This window comes from Marmota monax, unplaced genomic scaffold (genome assembly GCF_021218885.2).
Source record: "Marmota monax isolate L192 unplaced genomic scaffold, Marmota_monax_Labrador192_F-V1.1 WCK01_AAM20220418_F8-fsc00041, whole genome shotgun sequence".
Taxonomy (NCBI): Eukaryota; Metazoa; Chordata; class Mammalia; order Rodentia; family Sciuridae; genus Marmota; species Marmota monax.
The window spans coordinates 7,797,382-7,820,560 of NW_026695238.1; the positions used below are offsets into that span (position 1 = coordinate 7,797,382).

General features: G+C 45.8%; 1 protein-coding gene and 1 long non-coding RNA gene across 2 annotated transcripts in view; one reads left to right on the top strand and one right to left on the bottom strand.

The window, feature by feature from the left end:
- The window catches only part of Ap1s3 (adaptor related protein complex 1 subunit sigma 3), a 53,381-nt gene extending 50,226 nt beyond the window's left edge, over nt 1-3,155 (bottom strand). The window contains exon 1 of the mRNA XM_046439799.2: nt 3,026-3,155. Coding sequence (XP_046295755.1) covers nt 3,026-3,028 — 3 coding nt within the window. The 5' untranslated portion in view covers nt 3,029-3,155. The remainder of the gene's footprint in view (nt 1-3,025) is intronic.
- LOC124089630 (uncharacterized) lies at nt 3,015-19,428 on the top strand. The gene is made up of 3 exons (XR_006850816.2): nt 3,015-3,121; nt 3,867-3,924; nt 17,380-19,428. It is a non-coding gene; the product is annotated as an uncharacterized LOC124089630 (long non-coding RNA).
- Nucleotides 19,429-23,179: the final 3,751 nt, after the last annotated feature.

Below are 23,179 nucleotides of genomic sequence, written 5' to 3' on the forward strand. Positions count from 1 at the left end.
CCACCCTATCATTCTCCACAGCTATCTTCTTAAAGGAAAATCCTCCTTCATCCATCAACATTGTTGACCATTCAACAGTAAAATTCTTATCAGTAAGTTTTAAGCACACTGGGCTGAGAGCCCAAGGGATTCCTGAAGCCCAAGAGGCCTAACATCCTTTTTACAAGGTAGAGATTTCTAAAACAAAAGCAAGATAAAGTCCACAGTTGATTTAAACTCTATGATCCAGATGCAAACAGTACTGTGTCCCAACTACAGGAGATATGAAACCAGGGTTGCTGGTACATGGAATCAAGAACTGCTTCGTGTACAAGTACAAGATGGCCTGCTGTAACCATCTTCCAGCTTCCTAGCAAAACAGCCAGGAAGTAGGAGCCAAGCAGGGAGACAGAGGGGGTCACAAACTGGCCTTCAATAAAGAGGGCTGAGCACTAGGGAAGGATTCTTTCCCACCCATGACAGTAATGACATGAGAGTTAGTGGCTCCAAGCACTTAGAATGGGCAAAGCTGCTCCAAGTCCTTTCACCAGCATCTACTCATAGTTCCTGTACCAGATCCATGACAATAATTATGAAATGTCTTGGATACTCTTAAAAACTGAGAACCTCAAAGATGGTTCTGTGTGTGTAGGTTATATCCATTGTTATTTACTATATTAGAAATTAAGATAGAAAAAATTAGGTATTAATTCATTTAAAAATAATAATAGGGGCTGGGGTTGTGGCTCAGCGTCAGAGAGCTCATCTAGCATGTGTGAGGCCCTGGGTTCGATCCTCAGCACCACATAAAAATAAATAAAATAAAGGTATTGTGTCCAAGTACACCTAAAAAATATTTTAAAAAATAATAATAATAATAATAAACATATTACATGTTAAATAAATAACATTTTTATAGCCAATAAAAATATTTTCCAGGAGCTGGGGTTGTGGTGCAGTGGCAGAGCACTTGCTGAGCATGTGTGAGGCACTGGGTTCAATTCTCAGCACTAAAAATAAGTAAAATAAAGGTCCACTGACAACTGAAAAATATTTTTTAAAAAATTTATTAAAAAATTCCAAAGTAAAAAAATAAAAATAAAAAAAAGAAACTTGTGAAAAGAATGACAGTTTTGTTTCATTTCTGTAAGGCTCCCTAATGCCTGCCCTAAGAAAGACAGTAGGACTCTCCTATCTGCCTCTGTATTTAATTTTTTGTACTTTTTCAGGTCACGTAGGCTTGAAACTTCACTGCAGTCTTGGAAGAATGAAAATAAAAAGTCAAATTAACATCTTAATATTATTATAAAATGGCTTTGAGTTTGCAGACCTCCAGAAAAAGTCTTGGGCACTTCTAGGGGTTCCCAGGCCACATTTTAGTACCCCTATCTTATCAGTTAGAAGCAACTGTTATCCCCATTGCACAAAGGAACAAACACAGAGAGAGAGAGAGATCAAAGAATTGTGTAAGGTCACACTGCAAGAACAGCTCAGAGCAGGTAACTGCACAGCCTCATTTGGTCACTACCAGGATGCAATGAGACCCTATATGTAAGGGGCTGGACATTCCGCTTGGTGCTCAATAACAGTGTTTTCCATTGGGAAGGCCTGGTAGAAAAGATGGAGAAACTTCCCACATTTTTGATCAACTCATCATATGACACCAGATAGAAAAAGTAAAACTCACACCAGGTGTTGTCTAGAATTTGGGGTCCTTTCCTCACAGACCTGTTCCAACCTACAGGATGGAAACCATATTTAACTACTCAGAAACTCAGGGCCTGATTCCACCCTCCATCCATTAGACAAATGAGCTGGGCTCACAGTCACCTTGTTCCTTGGAAACTTGAGCAAGCCAAGACAGCTGTTTCATTATTTACAGTCTCCTTTTTATATCATGTTGTACTTACAAGGAACCCTCAACATGCAAAACTGGTGCCTTCAGTGTGTGCTACCAAGCCTCTCCTAGGAACAAACATCTGATCTTTCCGTGGATGCTCAGCACTCCATGGCTCTCCCTATCAATCAACTTGCTTAACACCATGGCCATCTACTCCTACCTATAATGGGCCAGTTGAGTCCACAGCGGGCCTGCAGGTGAATTCTCTTCCACAGATTTGGGAAGTGAGTTCACTTGGGGAAGTGGGACTTCTCAGTTCAGACCTCTGCACTCTCAACATGCTGTCCCTAACAGAAGGCAGAAGCAAGAGACGCTCTTGTTATTTCTCCATAAAGTGCAGGACACCGTAACCCTCACAGCACTGTACCACGTTTCCCAGCTTCCACGTTGCCTCTCCCCAACACACACACACACACACACACACACACACACGTCCATTCTTCACCAATGGCCCAAAAGATACAAGCATAAAGTGAATAAGATCACTTTTCTTGCTAAAATGCTCCCAAAGTTTCCCTACTCAGTTGGAACAAAAGCCAAAACTTAACTTTGGTTTATAGAGACCCGCCTCTCCTGGCCCTGCCCACTTCTGCAACAAGCGAGGATTGAGGTCGCGAATCATTCTACCTGCAGCTCCCCTCCAGGACCTCAGAGGCCCAAATGTCACCACCTCCTCGAAGAGGACTTTGCCGAATCAAAAGTTGCGTCTCCACCCGGTAGTGCTCGCGACTTCTGGGCACTCCTTAGTCTCGGAAGTTATCTTTATTTTGCTGGTTTATTACACTGCTCCTTCCCTTCGTATCCTCCTCCTAGAAAATAAGCTCCCTGAAAGCCGGAGATCCACCTGGTCCCCCGCGACATCCCCAGCGCTTGGCACGGTGCCGCCTTACACTAAGCGCTCAGCAAAAGTGAACCCAATGAATGAAGCCGCGGAGCGCGGTCGCAGAGGGGATCATGGGCAGGGGTCCCAGGTGCGTCCTCATTGCCCGGGACAGTAGTGCCGAGGCTCGCGCTGCTAGGAGACCCGGACTCTGCTGGGCCCCCACCCCCTTTCGGAAGACGCTCGCCGGGCCCTGGAGCCGCAGGTGCCTCCCGGGAGCGCGCACGCCCCGGGTCAGCGCCGCGGCGCAGCGCACTGGCACTCACCATGGTGACCCGGCCGCCACCGCCCCTGTCCCGAAAGCACCGAGCGCGAAGGACCCGAGGGCCGGAGCCGAGCGCAGGAGCCCGCGCGGCTGACAGGTGAGGCGCCCTCCTCAGACCATGGCTGCTTCCCACAATGCCCTTGAACAGAAAGTTTGCAGACTCCTCCCCGCGCGGCCGCCCTCCTCCCCTCCCGCTCCTCCCATTCTTCTTCCTCGTCCTCTCCTCCCCCATCCCTTTCTCCTCTTCCTCTTCCCCTTCCTTCTCTTCGTGCTCCTCCTTTTTCTCTCCTTCCTTTCTGCCTCCCCCTCCTCTCCACTTTCCCTTTCTCTTGCCCCGCCCCCGTCACAACTTTCCCCGCCCCGCGCCGCGCCGACCGCCGCAGGTGCAGATGCACCTGCGCGCGCGCCAGTCACCGCCGGGAGTCCTCAGCCCCGGGACTCCAGGGCCGCGAGCGCCCATAATCCCACCTGTAGCTCTCTGCGCCAGGAGCTCGAGGCTGGGGGATCTGCTTTCTTGACTGCCGGGCAAAAGTGCCCTAGGTTCACTGGGCAGGTGTTTATCAAACCCGGCAAAACTGTTTTCCGATACACCTGCGGAAGGTGTGCGAGATCGTCTTGTTCCACAACGTGTAGGAAGGGAACGGTTGGCAGATCCAGGAGCAGTAGCGATTGTTACCCCCCACCCCGTGCCCATGTTATTTTTTAGCATAAACTTGCAATCCAAGAACTTGTTCCTTGGAACAAGACCATTTCAAGCAGGTCCCCTTTAAAAAGTTCTCTGTTGTGGTGTTGAAGTTGGGTTTTCTAATTTCTTTCCACTTCTTTATTTTTCTTAACTCTAGGGTTTTTATCTGGGACCTCAGGAATCTCCTCGCCCACGTGTTGTAAGCAGAGCTAAGGGTGCGTATTTATGTTCTTTGGGGGAAAGAGAGTAGTGTGTGTGTGTGTGTTTTACTCAAATTCCTAAAGAAATATGCGACCCTAAAAAGGTTAAGAACCATGTGCGATCTCTGGATCTCCAAACCTGTGGAAGCCCTTCTCAGTTATCTATCAAGTACTTTCCATAGATGTGGACCCGGCTCAGGTGGCCTGGAGGCAAGGGAGAGGTCCTTCTGCTTACGTGAGGTGCATCAGTGAGGTGCCCTGTATTCACGTGCATGTACTGGGTGCAGGTAGCAGGCCTAGGAGGAGCACCCCGGGATTCAGCTGGGAGCGCGCAGCAGATAGTACTCCTCCTGGAGCTTGGTCTCTTGTGGGACAACACATAATAAATACGTGAATAAAGTATGACAAAGTAAAATGAGTGTTAAGATATTGTTGCTGGGCTAGGCACAAGGAAGTCTCAGTAATTTAGCTGGGCAGTTGGGGAAGGCAAAGGCTGCCCACTTGAGGAGGTGATACAAGACCAGGACACAGAAGCCAGTTCTCTGAGGAAGAAGAAAACGACAAAAACAAAACAACAACAACAACAAAAAACCACAGGGCTGTCCTTCTGGGGGTGGGGGGGTAGGGGATACTCAAAGAAATCCTTTGTGGCCAGAGTTAATGTTTAGAAGATGTGATTAGTGGACAGCAGCCTTGAGCAATGGATTTCCTCTGCAGAAGATGAAACAACTGTGTTAAACACACCCAGGAGAGAAACAGGCCCCCCAAAGAGCCTACTCCAGATGCCTGATTGGCACTTTCTGTACACCCTGACAACCCTTTCCTGCCTGGGGTGGTGGCACCTGTAAGGGCATTGGAAGAGGATTGTTTAACAGCAATTAAATCCCAGGCTATGGGATGGTTTTACCTGGCAAAAGAGTAGGAAACGTCTTCTCAGAGGTACTTTCCAATTCCTCATGCTCCCCAGGCCTTTACCTAGCTAGTCTAACTTCTGTGCCTCTCTGCTTTCCCTGACCTTCAGCACAGGGCCCAGCTCTGCCACTCACCTTGAAGAGCCTATGAAAAACATCAGAGCCTTCTTCTTGGAGAGTTCTACTGCTCATGGGAAAGAGATGGGATTATAAAAGATGAGTTTTACAGCTGAAGAGAGCTCAGTGTTCTTGCCATGACTGTTCAGCCAAAACTTAAACCAACCAGGCATGGTAGCACACACTGTAATCCCAGCATCCCAGAGATTTGGGAAGCTGAAGCAGGAGGATCTCAAGTTCAAAGTCAGTCTCAGCAACTTAGTGAGACCCTGTGTTCAAAATGAAAAAAAAAAAAAAAAAAAAAAAGGGCTGGGCATGTGGCTCATTGATTAAGAGTCCTGGGTTCAACAATCCCTGGTACCAAAAAAAACAAACAAAACCCAAATTTAAAGCAGGAGAAGTTTCTTTACCATTTGGCCCACGTTGGAGAGGGTGAGATTAGAGAAGGAGCTATTAGCATCCTTTGTCTTCCCTCTTGACCTTGCTAAAATGGGTAGAAGACACTCCCCTGGTTTAGCATTCTTCCCTCCACATTCTCACACCACACCCAAAGCCATCCTAAGAGAGAGACCTACAGTGGGCTGGACACTTCACATAACTTAAGTTATCTTATCTGCCATCAAGAAAAGCCCTAAGAGGTACTGTACTCCTTGTACAGATGACAGCCTGAGGCTCAGAGGTGGAGAGGCCAGAGCCAGCTCAGACAGCTGATAAGAGGCAGAGATAGGCCTGAAATCAAAGCACTTCTACCCAAGCTGGTTCCCCCAGGAGCCCCCCCACCCCCACCCCCACCCCCCCCTCCCCGTTAGACCCACTCAGGACACAGCAGGGGGAGTGAAGTAGTGTGTATTTGGATGCCTGCATTCTCAGCAGAATTACTTGCGTATTTTAGTTTGCCTTCCCTATCCCATCTTCTCTCCTTTTGGAGCTCCTGCCTCCATGTCAGGTCCACTAACATGCAGACCAACCTCAGGGATGGCCCAAAGGCCCAGTAGCTCAGGATGTTCCAGTGCAGAGAGGCGCTCCCTGCCAGATCCCTAAGGAGCTTTGAGATTCAGAACCTGCTGGACTACCAGAAGCCAGTACACATCATGGTGTGTCTCAGCCGCTGTTGTTTCTGAGCAGGGTCCTGTGATTAGGTGGGTATGATGTACTCACAGTGCAGTGCCCTGGCATTTGGTCAGCTTCATTTAGGAGTTTCCCTGCTCAGATCATTCCATAAACACACGTTAACAGAAGGTACAGAGACAAGGTAGCAAAGACCACCCCTGAGTCCACAGTAGAGGAGAATAGCAAATTTCAGACATGGTAATAAAGGAAAAGGCTAATAGTGTTCTAACCAAAATACTAACTCTTTAGAAACAGAGGGAGATCAAACTATTAGTTTAAAACAATAAAAGACAAAGAAAGACCATTTTGAAAGTCAGCTTCATGGCAACACGCATATTTGATTGACACCTGCTCTGCTCTTCTTCAGGACCCTCCTGTTAATGTCTCAAGTCATGACATCTCCAGGAATGCCTTCTGATGTGACCAGGAATTCACTGGTCACGGTGAAACCTGTAGCAGGAGGCCTGTTCTTTAGAAACTCCTTTACCTTTCAAAACGGGGCATTTTTATTCCAGATGGAAGGACCCTACCCAATATGTTTCTAGAGATTATTTCAAAGAATTTTTCAACTAAAAAATAATATAGGTCCACTGTGGATCTGGAAAATACAGAAAAAACATCAGTTTAAACCTCACTCTTAACTTTACGGTCTAAATATAACCACTATTGTATTTGGTATATTTCCTTTTGGATTCATGTTCTCTAGAGAGAGAAGAGAGAAAGATTTCATTAAAAAAAAATGGAATTTGAATAGATTTAAATGTGTCCCCTCCCAAATTTATGTTGAAACTTAACCCCCCTTTGGGAGTTTTCAGAGGTGGTGTCTTTGAGGATGTAATTCATACATGAGGGTTCTGTTCTCTGGATGAATTAGTGCCTTGTAAAAAGGCTAGAGGGGGCTGGGGCTGTAGCTCAGTGGTAAAGTGCATGCCTAGCGTGTGTGAAGCACTGGGTTCAATCCTTAGCACCACATGAAAATAAATAAAGATATTGTATGTCCATCTACAACTAAAAAAAAATTTTAAATAAATAAAAAATAAAAGGGCTAGAGGGAACCAGTTTAGTCCTGTCTGCTATTTGAGGACACAATGTCTGTTCCCTCCAGAGACAGTCAAAGCTCCACCTTGGAACAAAGGATGGGCTTTTCCCAGCCACAAAAATTCCTGGTGCCATGATTAATGCTGGACTTCCAGCTTCCAGAACTATAAGAAATAAACTTCCCTTCTTTATAAAGTACCTGATCTCAGGTATTTTATTATAGCAGCACAAATAGACTGAGACGGCTACCATATGAAATATTTTGCATCCAAGTGTTTTATTTATTTTTTTAGTAACATAGTTATCAAACAGATATTTATTGCATCCACTCTATGCTGAGATCCATCCTGGGCATTGCCATAGAACAGTAAAGAAAGGAGATATAGTGCCTCTCAAAGTGGGTGTCAGTGTTATGAGGAAGACAAATTTTAAACAAATAATAATATATAAAAATGTGTAATGATCACAAATGCTAAAAAGGAAAAGGTCAGATGCTGTGCAAACATATAATAAATCATTCCTAGCAGACATTTGTCATTTGCTTCTTCAAGGTCCCTTTCCCCAGTTTCCTGTAACTCTTGGCTTGGAGTTCAGGACCTAATCCACACATGAACTTATAAATTTCCGGGTGGCACATGACTCAGTGTTGGCCAATCAATATTTTGCTTTCCAATAACAAGAATGATGGGTTCTAAAATAGGTGTATGCCCAGAGTCAACTCAAACCAGGAAGAACAAATCTGGGGATATTTTTAGAACTGTCTTGGAGAAGTACCTCCATTCTTCCTAGTAGGTTTGAATGTGAATAAAGAAACGGGAGCTTCTTCAGGTGTTTTAGCACCATGGAGGATGAACTTTTCTCTGGAGCCAACATCAAGGATACTGGGCCTTGGGCAGAGAAATAAACAAGTCCTTCACAATAAGTCTTGAGGCCTGCATCATGCCTGAAGCTGACACTGAACTTTTTTTGGTTACCTGAAGCAGTTTGGCTTGTCCCTTGTGACCAACATGATTCTGGACATAAGTCAGGGAAGGTTTCCCTGAGGCAGGGACAGTGAACTGAGGCCGGAAGGATGAGTGAGAGGGGAGGAGTGGACAGCCAGAGGAGCAGGAGGAGCAGGGTGTGCATGGGCTCAGGCAGGAGACCAGGAACATTGGATCGAGAAAGTCAAGAGTTGGGGAGGGGCGGGTCATGCATAATAGGAGGTCAAGACATGGGAGACCACGTGAGGCTTACATAGCTGAGAAGTGGCGAGGTCACATTTTAGAGACATTTCATAAACATCCCATTGGTACAGACGTGAACAGAACAGGATGGCTCAGGGGGAGAGGAGACAGGATGCAGGGAGCCTTGGTAAGAAGCCCAAGATATTTCCAGTGGGAGATGAGCCGATGGCGTCTGCTGGGATGGTTGCAATGGATTTTCCCCTTAATGTTATATTGTGAAAAATTCTCAATATCAAATTCTAGTTTAAAAAATGATATTTAAAGGACATATAATATTCCATTCTTGGAGTTTTCATGTTCTCTGTTTCCCTGTAACTGAATAAGTAATATAATTCCTGGTGTCTCTGTCCTTATAACTCAATACAGAGATTGTGGCCAGTCTTGCAAATACTATAGCTGAAGGAATAATATGATTCCCAGAGTCTACGTTCTTATAATAAATACAGAAGCCATTTCAGTTTTACAAATACCACAACAAGAATTCATGTGCATATAATTCAATCTTCTGGTCAAATTACTGGTTTAAAAATTAAACCATTTTAAGGCCTCAATATCTATCTATCTGAATAGATAAATATAAGAAGGACTGACCAGTCAGTTTACCCTCATATAAGAGAGTCCCCATCTGTCCAAAATTCCCTCCAGAAAGGAACAACCTGTGAAACTGGAGTTAAGAATTTTTTTTTTAAACAAGGGATTGAACCCAGAAACACTTAACCACCAAGCCACCACATCCCCAGCCCTTTTAAATATTTTATTAGAGTAAGGATCTTGCTGAGTTGCTTAGGGCCTTGCTAAGTTGCAGAGGCTGAGTTTGAACTCGCAATCCTCTTGCCTATTGCAATGGCAAAAGGTGCAATGGAGGGGGAGAAATAAAGAATAAAGCTTCTGCCTTTTTCAATACTTTACTCACTCACATCACTAAATACAATTTCACTCTATAGGTTCTTAATCAAGAAAGTGACAATCCTTAGTGCTAAGCACTGCAATAGACATTATCAAGCCACAGCAAACAATTCTAGATTAATTCTAAGCACTGCAAACACACCTAATCATGACAGGCTAGTGACAGACATTCCCTCTGCATGCTAAGTTCAAGTGTCAGATCAGAAGTCTCAAGCCTTAGGCTTTAAGTCCAGCAGATGCACACTTAGAGCACAGTGATCAGGTCAGGAACCAAGGCAGGCTTCTCCTGGGATGGAGCTGAGGGCTGGTCACAGGGAGAAATGCAGTTCTCATCAAGGTCAAGATGATCAGACAAACGATGATAAAGGATGGAATGTCAGTCAGATCTTCATCAGGCCCTCCAGCTTGGGTGCATCATTGTTGGCTGGTTGAATATCTGTTCATTTGCTCTATTATTTATACTAAATTTGGGGGCTTTTAGCTCCCCTTTCAATCCTTATCAGCTACCACTGGATTTCTCAGTGACATCATTTACCCTGGGGTTAAAACATCTGATCTGAGGGTCCCCACCCTGATCTTTTTGCCTTTCCCTCTTACCAGATGAGGCCAGCCTGCCGAGGCTTCACCCTGAGTTTCTCAGGGTGGGGGGAAGTGACTTGTTTGTGTCTGAGGGCCATACTGGAGGGCTCCTTAGGTGTGCCTGGTGAGACTGCAGGTTTCAAACTGGAGTTTTTTAAATGGAGTGGGTTTGGCTCAGGCCCAAGGCCATCCTCACACTGCCTCAGCCTCCCGAGTCGCTGGGATTACAGACATGTGCCACTGTGCCCTGTGGGAATAAATTTGAACATAAAAAAGTTTCCGTGTGAATTTAACTGGAGAAACTTCTCCACAGTGCTGGCCGGCCTGACTCTAAATCCCTGCCCCTGCACCTCAATGGCCGAGTCTGGGTCCCACTGGCACTCTGGCTGCACTCCTCTGGTGACTTCCTTGCCTTGCTAAAGGACTGTCCTGCCCCTCCTCTTCTTTCCTCCCTCTCCACTGTTCACTGAGTAAACAGAAGCCATCCAAAGAGAACTTCCTCCTCCCTAAAACACCATGCCGTCTCTCACCTCTCCCATTTCTCCTCCCTCCTGTCCCTACGATGAATGGTCGGTCCGGGCCCTTGCTTCCAAGGGGCACAAGGTCACCCTCTTCCACATAGTCTAAGCTCTTACTTGGCAGTGGCATCTCTGTCCCTGGGATCAGTCCCTGCAATGCTAAACACGCAGTGGTGTCCTCCATCTTTTAAAAACAAAGCAAAACCTTCCTGGCTCCATAGTCCCTTCTAACAGCCACGCTCCTTCTCTGCTCCCACCAACAGTGTGTCGCACACGGTCACCAGGGCCTCCCTCTTTGTAGGCTCTCATCCCACATCCTTTTGAACCCACTCCCACGAGGTTCTGCACCCACCACTCTACTGAGCTGCTCACAGGATCACCAGGGAGCCCTCGCTGCCCACTCCAGTGGCAGCTGTCTGGGTTTCCCCTCCGTCCATCAGAATTTGACCAGACTGCTCCCAGCCCCCTCCAGGAAACACCACTCTCCCCCTCACCTCTGCTTCCTGGTTCTTGCCTCCTGTTTGCTGACTCCCACTCCCCCTCCCCTCCCCCCCCCATCTTCCAAACCTCCAAGCATATCATACTCAGGCTCAGTCTTTGGACTAAGTTAGGATAGTGGGGATTTCAGAGTTGCTAGTGAGAGTTTGGACCAATCTTTAACGACACTTATGTCATTCCAGTAATTGAAACAATCTAGTTAAGGGTTTCAAGACCAGACTTGGGTTGGGGGAGGGAGGGATTGGAGTGGGGGGTTAGTGTGCAGCTGGAACAAAGCTGTACTTGGAGGAAATTGATTTGAAAGAGATTTGGCTGCAGGGCACAGGGACATAGGGCTAGAAGGAACTGTTTGAACAACTGTGTACCCAATTGGGCGGAACTTTAAATGTGAAATTATTAGAGAATGACTCAAAGATCTCTATGGATAGTTTTGAAATTTGAAATCAATAATCTGGCAATGAGATTCAGAATAGTATGTGTGCGCTTAATTCCTAGAGACACACGTACACATGAGTGCACACACACCAACACACACACACACACACTCAGATCACCCTGTCTGTAAAGATTCAGTTCAATTAGGTTATGACTTGCACACATACTGAAATCAGCGAAGGCGGTATACAAACTCTTGAACTGTTTCCATTCTACAACAGAGTGTTTACAATGTGCTTTTCATTCTGTCTGGATGTGTAGACGGAAGGGTGCAAGCCCCCGAGCCATGACCCTTGAGGAAAGTGAGAGAGCCAGAAAGTTACATGCCCAGTTGGCGGTCACCTGGCAGGTTCTTCCAGTGGCTCCACCTAGTGGGGCTGTCCTCTGCAGAGAAAGGGCTGCTAAGCCCTGCTGGTTCCTCCATAAGTTAATTTTCTCCATTATCTCTTAAGACCACAAATTTGCTTTTAAAAATGCAGCCACCTGCATACCACTGAGAATGGTGTGTTCTACCACCCCTTCTTGACATCCTGAGGGATGCATGCAGACCACAGACCAGTGACAATGTGAAATCATGAAAGAATGAGGTGGCTGTCCCTGCAGCTACCTTCATCTCTGCCACAGAGGCTTAATATTATCTTAATCCTGTTGCCCTAGATAGGCTAATTAATATCATGCAAATGTTATTTTATTCTATTACAAATGCTAGACGATTGTGTTTAGAAAGGAAAAGGTTACATGTCAAAGGTAGAGAGGGCATTCTGTCTGTGAAATCATGCGGAGCCCTTCCTGACGCCTACTGAAGTCTTACCAATAGTCACCGGAATCTGCAAACTTGGTATTATCCAATGAGGTCCGTCAGGAAGGGAACAAGGCCTTTCCTTCAGAACAGTGCCCAGGCTAATGACAATCTGGTTAAAGGCTAACTACACCGAGATAAGGGGCCCGGGATAAGGAGCAGTGCCTGCGTTAGTCTTGTTGAGTACAAGGTCCTTCAACAAACATGCTGATGGTTATCAGGGTTATACCAGCCAGGAAGAAGAAGTGGCATGCAGAGACCTTAGACAGGGCTGGAAATCACAGCCACAGTGGAGAATGCAGTGCCTGTCGGGGCCCGGGCCAGGGCCAGGTGTACCGAGCATGACTTGAAGCCTGAGAAGCCTCGGAACACACCCCCTGCAAGCGCTGGCTGCCCTTTGGATGCTGTGGTCAGTATGGGGTCCTGGTTTGTGAGGATCAGCATCATGCCTGCTGCGGCACCCCATTCTGATCCGACTTTTGCTCCCGTTTCCTCCCTCCCACATCCATCCTACTTTAGAATCCAAATGCTGAAACACATGCCACTCTCCAGAAAGTTCTCATGGTGGCTGGGCAGATCAGTGGCATACACTCCAGGAGGAGTCATAGTGACAGTGACAAATCTCCCAAGATGCAGCGGTGACGTTGGGCCGGGGCTAGAGCTGGGGAGGAGAGAGAGCCTTGTACAGGAAAGGCCTTCAGCTTGGTCTGTGCCTTGATGCCATGTGAGGGTCCAGTATCACCAGCCTCTTGTTGAATGCACCCAACTCCTTGGTTTTTACTTAATTCAACATCAACCAGAGAATTGTTGGCCCTGATGCTCCAGATAATTAGCAGGATAAGAAGCAGCTTTTAGTTTTAAAGCTTTTAGATGAACTCTGCTTGGCATCCTGGGGCTGGGTGAAGCCTAAGCATTGAGAGCAGAGACCATGGGGAAATGTAGATGGTGGGCAATGAACTTCAGGCCATTACTTCAAAATCCAGAGCTTGGAGTGGGAAGGAGGACAGAAAACAATCAGAGTCACCTATCCCTCATGCGAGTTAGGACAGGGAGAGCACTGAGAGCCAACCCCTGCCCAGGGTACTGTGGCCTTGTAGAGCTGTGCTGATAACTGTCCTGATAACTGTCCTGGACTGTCTTCCTGCAGGAGAAAGAGATGTGCAGCCAGATGCTTTGAGTGCCAGCCCAGCCTCTTCTACACGGGGTGACTTTGGGCAAATTGCTTAACCTTGCTATTTCCGCTTCTTCATCTGTAAAATGGTAATGATAATTCCTGTGCCTTCTAAAGATGCTGACAGAGTGAAATTGTCAGTATTCAATAATTACAGTTGTTATCCCTACCAGAAATAAGTTTCTGTTAGTCCTGACTTTATGGAAAAGCTACCTTGCCTACTGACAAAAAGCTTCTTGAAGTAGTGCCTGCTTTGAATGCTTAGACACAGTGGTCAGGAATGAGCAGGGTGGTGTGGGATGTCACTGGCTCTGCAAGCCACACTGGAATTTCACATGACATTCACCAATAAGCAGGATGGTAGTGGGCACACACAGCCAGGATCTGGAGGTCATATGGTCTAAGATTCTTCAGAGTAAGTGACAGGATGGAGTTTGGTGAATCTGCAAAAGCAGCTTGTTACCTGAGAAAGCATCAGCAGGCTGCTGTCTCCCAGATTCAGAAATGTGAGAAAATACATTCCCTCCCATAGAAAGTGATCAGGTACTTTGCTTTCTGACGCTGTCCTTACAATATCATGTCATCCTAAGTATCTAGTTACAGGTTGGCTTTTTCTAGCAGGTATCTAAAAGCAGTGTTACCAGGTAGGAAGGACTGGCTGTTCATCTTGCCTTTAAAACAAACATGCTGTCCTTTGGAGCCAGCCTGTTAAGACTGGGGTGAAGTAAAAGGCTGCCAGGAATTCATGGGGTAGTGGGGTGTTCTCCGCAGACCCTTCCCCTTCATCTGTTTCCTCAAACCTCACTATTTTCCTGCACCCTCCTTCCCTCTCAGCTACTCGTTTTAGAAAGTGCTGGGATTGCTTCACCCGTTCTGGGTATGTTACTAACCCTCTTCTAGAGTGGAGGAGGCTGACTCAGAATGGTCACACAAAGTGCCAAGATGGTCTCACTAAGAAAAGGCAGATAGTGCTAGGATTCACCCATGGGATCTCCTGGCTCCAAAGCCTGTGATCTTTCCACTGTTGTTACCTTGCAGCCTCCAGCATGGTTGTTTTATTTGAACCTTGAGTTTTCCTTTATTCTTGTTCTCTTCACTCCCTGATTATTTGGCTGCATTTATTCTGATCAACCTGTACTAGTCAGTTATCTCACTGTAACAAAACGCCTGAGGCAATTAACTTATAAAGATAAGAGAGTTGTTTTGGCTTACTACTTTGGAGATTCCAGTCCCTGATGCAGTGATCCCATTGCTTTCAGCCTCTGCTGAGACAGCACATTATGGTGACAGTGCATGGCAGAGCAACTCACCTTGGGTCCCAGGGGGGAAAAAAGGAAAGAGGAAGAGACTAGGATTCCTAAAATCACCTTCAAGGGTGTACCTGCCACCCCCCCAGGCGCACTACCTAAAGGTCTCACCACTTCCCAGTAGTGCCACCAGGGGGAAGAACTTTTAAGTCAACACCCAAATTACAGCACAGATCCTTGGAGTTTGTGGGGAACGTTCCTCGGTGCCTATCTTGAACACAATGTTCAGTCCTCTTCCTTCATTATGAAGTTGGGAGTTGCCACCTTGAACATGGGCCAGGGTCCTTCTGATCAGAAGAAAGAACTCGAACACCCCTGTGGAGAGTCCTGCTGAAGCTTTGGGGGAGCCAGGAGGTCTCAGTCCTCTCCCACCAGAGCCGGTGGACCTCGAGCTTGGCTGTGTGCAGAATCACTGAGGGGACATGCTGCAGCTTCGCTGCCCCACCCTACCTGCCCAGAGAAATGCCCAGAGGATTCAGGTCTGCCCAAAGGCTTCCAGGGAGGTGCTTGTGAGCTCAGACTCCACTGCAAGGCTGCCTTAGTTCTGCCTCACCCCTTATTAGCTGTGCAACTGTTGCCTAACTTCTCTGGGCCCAAGCTTCCTCATCTGTAAATGGAGATGCTGTTAGCATCGAACCCATAGTATTGTTGTGAGAATCAACCACAGTAACACCTGAAAAGGGTTTAGCAGGGTGTCTGGAACCTAGAACACACTTAAGAAAAGTTAACTGTTCTCACTGATACCAAATTTGGTGAACAACCAGGGGGAATGTAAGATCTCACTTGGGCCAGGTCTGCCTGGGACCTGACCCTCCCTCTCTGCCGGTGACAGCCATGTTCAACTGGCTCCAAAGCAAGTGATTCTTCAGTTCATCTCAAATACTCCATGACTTGCTTCACATTCAGTTCTGTAAGAAGTGGAGCCCTGAAGACTGGCAGGGACAAAGCCCAAGGTCCAAGGCAGAGGATGTGCCTCCCTTTTTCTAAATGACTAGAAAACTTGCATTAACCATCTATTCACTGTTAATAATCAGTGAGTGATCAGAGACTCCTGGAGATGCTCCCCTTCTTCCACCATTTTTTAATTCCTTATTAAGCCCAAGGCAGCACTTCCATATGAAGGTCCTCTGTGCTGGCCCTGTGCCAGGTGTGAAGTACCAGTGCAGGAGACAGTTGACACTCCTGTCCTATGTACAGGGACAGGCAGTGAAGCAGTATGCAAACAAAAATAGTTTAAGGAAACTGTACTAAGTTCTATGGTGGATAAAACCAGGGATAGTGAGAGGGAATGTACTAGGTTGGGGAACTCAGGAAGAGACTCTCCAAGGAAGGGACATTTTTCCTAAGGCCTGAAGGGACCTGCCAGGTGAAGGGGACAAGAGGAAGATAGGTGAGGACTGAAGGAAGGCAGGAGGGGCTGGAGCACAGGAGGATGCAGGTGGCAGGAGATCTGTTTCCCAGGGGAGGCAGGCCTTGGTAAAAGCTGGGATTTAAATAGAAAAAGAATCTCTTTAAGTTTTTTGTGCAAAATGGAATCCAGATCTCATTAGTCCACACCATAAATGAATTCAGGAAGGGAACCTTGCTCTACCCTCTCCTACCGCTTTCTCTTTGGATTTCTTTTTAAATGACGTGGGCCTTCACAGCCCTGGCAGCAGGGACTTTGCTTCCTAAGCCTCCCTTTGCAACACAGGAAATCATTTCTCTGGGGAGTTGATTGCTGTTGGGTGTTTCCCATATTTTTTATATCTCCCACTTAGTAGCCACTGAATATTAACCTACATGGTCTTCTCGTGTCAAATTTGCATTTCCAGACAAAATGGAAGTCTGAACATTAGCTCAGAGTGGAACATGTGGTAAAATGAGGCTCCCAGGGCAGTGAAGGCACATTTTCTATTTTTGTCCTGGGCTTTAAAGACTAGACGCTGCCGGTCTGTGAGAATTAGGTGCAGACAGCTTTCAAGGAAGACCAAGGTCATTTGCCAAGACGTGGCAGTGGAGACCTCCTGTGTTCGTAGTGAGTAACAGCTACCAGTGAGAACCTTTTTATGTTCCCCTCTCTGCTAAAGAAAATGAGTCATTACCTGGGAAAATTCCTTCCCACTCCAGGGCCACTCTTAGGAGCTTTGTTCATTCAGTAACTCAGTGAGTATATTTTGCTGATTGCTGCTGTGGTGGGGACCTGAAAAGCTCATGTGTTGAACACTTGGTCCCCAGGGCTCTGGGCTCATTAATGGATCAATCTATTGATGGTTTCATAGCTGTGGCACTGTTGGGAGGTGATAACATAGTGGAACATAGTTGGAACAAGAGGTTACTTGGGGGAGAGGGTGGAGGATTGTGCCCTGAAGGGTCTGTCTCCTCTCGAGCTCTGTTTCTGGGCCACCATGAAGTGAGTGGGTTTCTCCACTGCATTCCCTCTGTCATGAGTTCTGCCTTACCCTAGGCCCAAAACAATAGAGCTAGCCATCCTTGCACTGAAACCCCTGAAATGGTAATCCAAAATAAATATTTACTTCTTAAAGTTATTTTTCTCAGGCACTTTGTCACGGCCACAAAACTCTCACACCATACCTTTCCATATACAACTTAGGAAGCAAGAAAGTCAGCATTACCATTTGTAAAATCAGTAAATTTTGGACCATGGAATATGCAGAGGTGTTTTGATTCTAGAATCCCAGGAGAGCTCCACTCTAGTCCTGTCTTCACCTTGGCTGGGACCCAGGTGGTCAAGTCACAGGCCCTTACCATGCCTCAGGGTCCTCAGATAGAAGTAGGGCTTGAGTGTTCTCTCGGATAATTTTGCTGTGACTCAAAATTTGTAACCTTTAAAATCCCCCCCCCCAACTTCACAGGCTTGAAAAGAGTCACCACTGGGGTGTGTCCAAGTCCATGGCACTGCAGAAGCTGGACCCTCAGACCTGGGTCACTCCCATTGCACTGTGGACTCTGTCCCCAAAAGGAGGGGCCTAAGAACAAATGCCAAGAAGGAACCAGAGAAGAAAGACAGAGCCCTACAAGACAGGAGTGGGAACCAGGTCTGGGATCCACTCGAGGATCCACCCTCGAAGGATCCCGCCAGCCAGTGGAGACAGGGCCTCTGACATCTTGCAGTGACACTCATCAGATGTTCAAGTCTGATCTTCTGGTCCCTCTGGCACATAAAAATCCCTAACCTGCACCGAGCACTGTGAGCCTGGCAGGCTGTGAGGACACCTGTAGGCCTCAACTCTGAACCTCACAACTCTAAATCACTTAACTCTGAAGGTGATTCTTCTCCCTGTGGTCTGACAAGGAGATCAGAGGACAAAGGTCAAACACTGGCCCAGGAGCTCACTGTGCTGCTCCTAGGGGGGATCCCACTGGAGGGAGTCAACCCGCCGCCCACTCCCTTGGCACCTTCCACCCCTTCCTCCCAGGCCCACGGCTGCCTCAGACTGCACGCTCAGTGGATGAGTACCTGTTGCATGAGCCAAAACCGGAAATCACTCAAGTCCCCACTGAGGAAAGTTCCTGGGCTCCATGCCCCCCCCCCAGCACCTCCCCTTCCCTTCTGGGCCCTGACAGTTCTCAACCCCACACCTCTATTTCCTGTCCTCAGAGGGTTTCTCCCTAGGCCTCACCAACAGCCCAGACCCACTTAGTTCCTTATAGGTTCCCTCTTTCAAAAAGCTATGTAACAAGTACCCCAGGGGCTGGGAGAGGAGCTCTTGAGCAGCACTGCCCAGTACAGGCCTTATGGAAAAGTACCCTGATGTGTTCTTTCTAGGTCATTAACCAGGCACTCAGGATGGGACCAGGCCTCACATCTCAACCCTCCCCCACAGAGGGTTTCCCCCAGTGCTCTCTTCTCCATCTCCCTCCCCAAAGCAGGCTCCAGCTCCATGTCACCCCCATCACTCCAAGTGAAGCAAGGGAGAGGAAAGGAACAGATATCTATTATCTGCTGTGGAGTCTAGACTGGCTTCTTTATATGCCTTAATCTTCAATGCATATCGCTCTACACATCTTGCAGGTAATGAAACCAGCCAGTGTACCCAGTACTTGCATAACATGCAGATGTTAACACAGCCAGTGAGAAGCAGCCCTGGAATTCAAAGCCAGTGAAGGCTGGGGCCCAAGTCCAGGACGGGTTCCATAGCACCTCCTGTTGTTCTCCTCTGGGATCCCAGAAACTGGGCAGAGCAAGAGGATGAATTTTGCAGGAAGAAAGAGTAGAATCTGATGACCATTTCTTCATCTGTAAAATGGGAATAAAACAATTTCTACTACAGAGTGTTCTTAAAAGTATTAGCTTAAATAATCTAGGTCAAAGGTGTGTGAGTCTGTGTCATCCAGACTGGCTGAGCTCAAGTGAACACAACCTAAAAGTATAAGCTGATAGCAAATATTTTTTGAATAGAGATTTGTTCAGCTCTCGGATTTTTAAATGAAGTGCCTAAAATCAAACAGAGAAATTGCACAGCAAAGGAGAAGCAGTAAATAGCCAGAGTATAGGCCACTAAAGACACCATGAGCCCAAGTGAAGGGCCTAACTCTTCTCAGGCCAAAATGCAGGCATTAGATCAAAAGGCAAAATGCAATACGATATTTATTCCCTGCCTTTTTCTTCTTCTGTGCTTTTTCTCGGGATGCAGTAGTCTATTTTATGAAGGTAGACATTTTCAAGTTTACTTTTATAAAAATATGGTAAATTGGAAAGAAACATTCTTATTGAGGTTTTTGGAACATGACAGTTAGAGGGAACCAATGTGGGAGAGTTACAAATCAAAGATAAAGAGATGAAATATCATGTGCCTAGCTTCCTGCTCACAGTCTTCTATCTGTACATCTTTAATAAAGTGGTTCACACATCTGCTTCTGTGTAAATGCAGATGAATGTGTATATATGAAAATGAAAAGAACTGGAGTCTCCCAGCTGAATACAATGTAATAATCACTCATTTTCCTTCTCTTACTCCTTGGAAATTCTTCTAAAATTACAGAAGGGGGATTTAAAAAAAAAATAATTAGATTTGCTGGATGCGGTGGCACACCCCTATAATTCCAGCTGCTTAGGAGGCTGAGGCAGGAGGATCACAATTTCAAAGCCAGCCTCAGCAACTTATCGAGGCCTTAAGCAACTTCACAAGACACTGTCTCAAAATAAAATATAAAAAGGGTTGGGGATGTGGCTCAGTGGTTAAGTGCCCCTGGGTTCAATCCCCAGTACCAAAAATATAAAAATAGGCTTCAATCTAAAACTATAAAAAGAATAGTCAATAACCACAGAAAAATTTGTTAGCCATGGAGTAACTGACTTTGTGGACTAGGGAAGGTGGAATCCTAAGCTGATAGTGGGGGAAGACAAAGCCCACTCCATCAGCACCACAGAACCCCTCAAGGATCTGGGAATTCAAGGCACGGGTATCGTGAAGGGAAGGTGGGGCACTGGTGAGACAGACTATAATGGCATTGATCAGGAGTATAGACAAGAGGCAGTTGGCCCCTTCCAACTCCCTCCCCTGCCTCAGGATCCTGGAAATAGTGTAATTTTACATCTTAAAAGGTGAGATGTCATCCTCCCTAACTAGCCAGAAAGTTGGGTCTTATACCTCCAACAGGGCCAGGGAACCCCAAGAGTACTGACCCACTGACCATGACCACTGTGTTCCCCAGGGAAGCAGCCCACTGGTATTTCCAGAGAGGCCACCTGTGCTCTCAGGCAGTGACATCATCTCTTGGTGCTTTGTTTTTAAATATGAGCAGCCCACCAGGGATTCCCAGATACTCCAGGAAAACTTCTGCCATGAGGGAGAGACGGAAGCAAACTGGAATAAACAGGACTGAGGCTCAGGAAAGACAAGACAGTGGGGAACTAGCAGCAAAATCAGCAGAAAGACAACAGAAGATTTTGCACTCATTAAACTGGAACGGGGTTCATCTGTTCCTCCCATGCTCCCCCTCCCTATCCCACTATGAACCAGCCTCCTTATATCAGACAAAACATTCAGAATTTGGTTTTTGGGGATTGGCTAACTTGTCTTAGGATTATCTTCTCTAACTCTATCCATTTAGATAGGGCAGAGGGGTAGGAGGGGAATGGAGGGGGAATGGGGGTAGAAATGAGGGTGGAATGAGAAGGACATCATTACCCTAAGTGCAGGTATGAAGACACGAATTGGTGTGAATATACTTTGTGTACAACCAGAGATATGAAAAATTTGTGCTCTGTGTGTCTAATATGAATTGTAATGCATTCTGCTGTCATATATAAATTTAAAAAATTAATAATTAAAAGAAACTGGAACAGGAGGCATTTTAAAAATTCAGAGAACAACACAGTGCTCTCGGAAATCATGCATCTAAGATAAGAAAGGAAATGTAAGTTAAAATGGAAAGAATTAGCCAGAAAGTAGGGGCAATGACGAAGAGATGGAAAACAGGAAAGGGTAGCAAAACTAGAGGTTTTTGCCAAAAACGTCCTACATCCGAATGTCAGAAGAGCCAGGAAGAACAGAGAAGAGTTCCGGAAGTGGTTATGAAGGAAATGCTGCAGGAAAAATTCCCAGAATAGAAAGACACATGCTGACAGATCAAAGGGGCCACTGAGTGTTCTGCCTAATGAGTACGAGACCCATGCGAGGCAGTGCATTTGGAAGCTTTGGAACACTGAGGGTAAAGAGGAGATTCTGAACTCTTTGAGAATAAAACAAGTCAATATGTGTATATGGGAATGGATTAAATTTCCTGTCACCTGAGAGCCTAGGAGGCAATGTAGAAATCCCTTCAGCATTTTGAAAAAGAAATTTCCATTCTAAAATTATATACTCAACCAAAGTATCCTTCAAATATTAGGCAAGAAGAAAGACGCTTGAAGGGAGGCCCCTCCCAGCCTGGTTGCAGCTGAGGACTGGGGTGACCCAGTCTGACCAATGTGCCCTCTTGGCAGAAAGCTATTCTGACAGGGAAGGAAGAAAGGAGGTGTAAAAAAAAGAGGGAGGGAGGGAGGGAGGTACCCAGGAAACAGACAACCCAACCTCTGTGAGTCACTCTCACTATCCTTCTCCACCATGACTACTTGAGAAAGTTCCCTCCCCTTCTCTCCAGACATCTTAACCTCCTGCATAAACCACGTGGACCCTACCTCAACAGCAGCTCATTCCACCATTTTTTCGCTTGAATAACCCTTAGAACTGTGGACACAGTCCCTAGGGCCTCCTTGCCAGTCCACCTGGTTTCCACTGTCTTCACATCCTATCCAGTATTCAGGGCTCCCACTCCACCTGACGTGTGGTCATATCCGGTTAACTGAAGCTTCCCAGGCAGATGGACTTTCCCTTCCTGTGGAACCTTGTGAATTGCTCAAAAGACCCCAGGATTTTAATTGAAGTCCAGATAACTGACAGTCACCAAAACTTCAGCTAATCGTTTCTGTTTCATCCCTTCCCTGCATAATGCAAAAGTTCAGGAGGACAAGGAGTCATCTCTTCACTGCTATATTGCTAGCATTTTATTTAAACTAATGCCAACACCAAAGAATGAAAAAAAAAAAAAAGATATTTAAGTGAACAAATGAATCAGCAGTTACCCTCTTTGATACTCTATATCTTCAATGCCCTTTTGCTTTGACTTTGTTGAAATCACCAATTGGCTTTTAATAATCTATTTTCCTTCACCAGTGATGCCTATGAAGAATATGTTGAGATATATTTTATTTACTTTTTCATTCAGTTGACTCTAAACAAGGCCCCAGTGCCAGAATTAAAAAAAAAAAAAAAAAAAAGGAGCCAGGCTTCAAGGCTTACTTGGAGTAGGCACACTTCCGGTTATGTCCTTCAGGTTTTGATTTCTAGACATTAAATACAAACAGCAGATAAGTTTTGCAATAGTATTTTACTTTCTGGGATGTAACTTCTCCCTTGGATCATGCTTGGCTTTGAGATTTAGGCAGTAGGTGTTAATAAATCCAGAGCTCTACCCTTAATTAGAAGCCCCCACTGCATTCATTAGGATGCAGACAAAGAGATTAAAGAGCCATTGAAATGATTATCAGAGTGCAGAAACATCTTCACAATTAGGGAGGATTTTCCTAAATGTGCAATTGCATTTTCAACACAGTTAGGTGCTTAATTGTTTACTATCCTTAGTTAATGCATTTAAACATATAAAGCGTTAGACTTTAAAGAAGAAAAAAAAAATACTGCCTTTTGGAAATCTAAAAATTATATGAAATACCTTCTTATCCTCTACCCATTGTGTTAGTAAAGTTTTAAATCATTCAAACTCACTTAAGTAGTAAGTAATATAATCTGATTAATATTATTTTTCTAAAAAAAATTATAAGTATCTACAAATTATACTTGAAATGTGGCAGAAAAAGACTTCACATAATTTAATTACAACCATGCCACCCAGTCTGGGTTTAAGGAAGACAATCTTATTTCCACCGTGGGGTTGGGACAGGCTTGTTTAAAGTCCCTCAATACTCAGATTATGGAATTCAGTCAAGAAGCAGGGCTCATTATCAATAGATAAAATCATTAATAACCTTCATAGACATGATTACCAGTAGGAAGCAAGAGCAGTAGAGAAACCGCCATTTACCAACAAAAATGACGAAAAGCACTTGAGAATTCAGGAGAGGAAATTTACCATGAAATGTATAAAACTTCA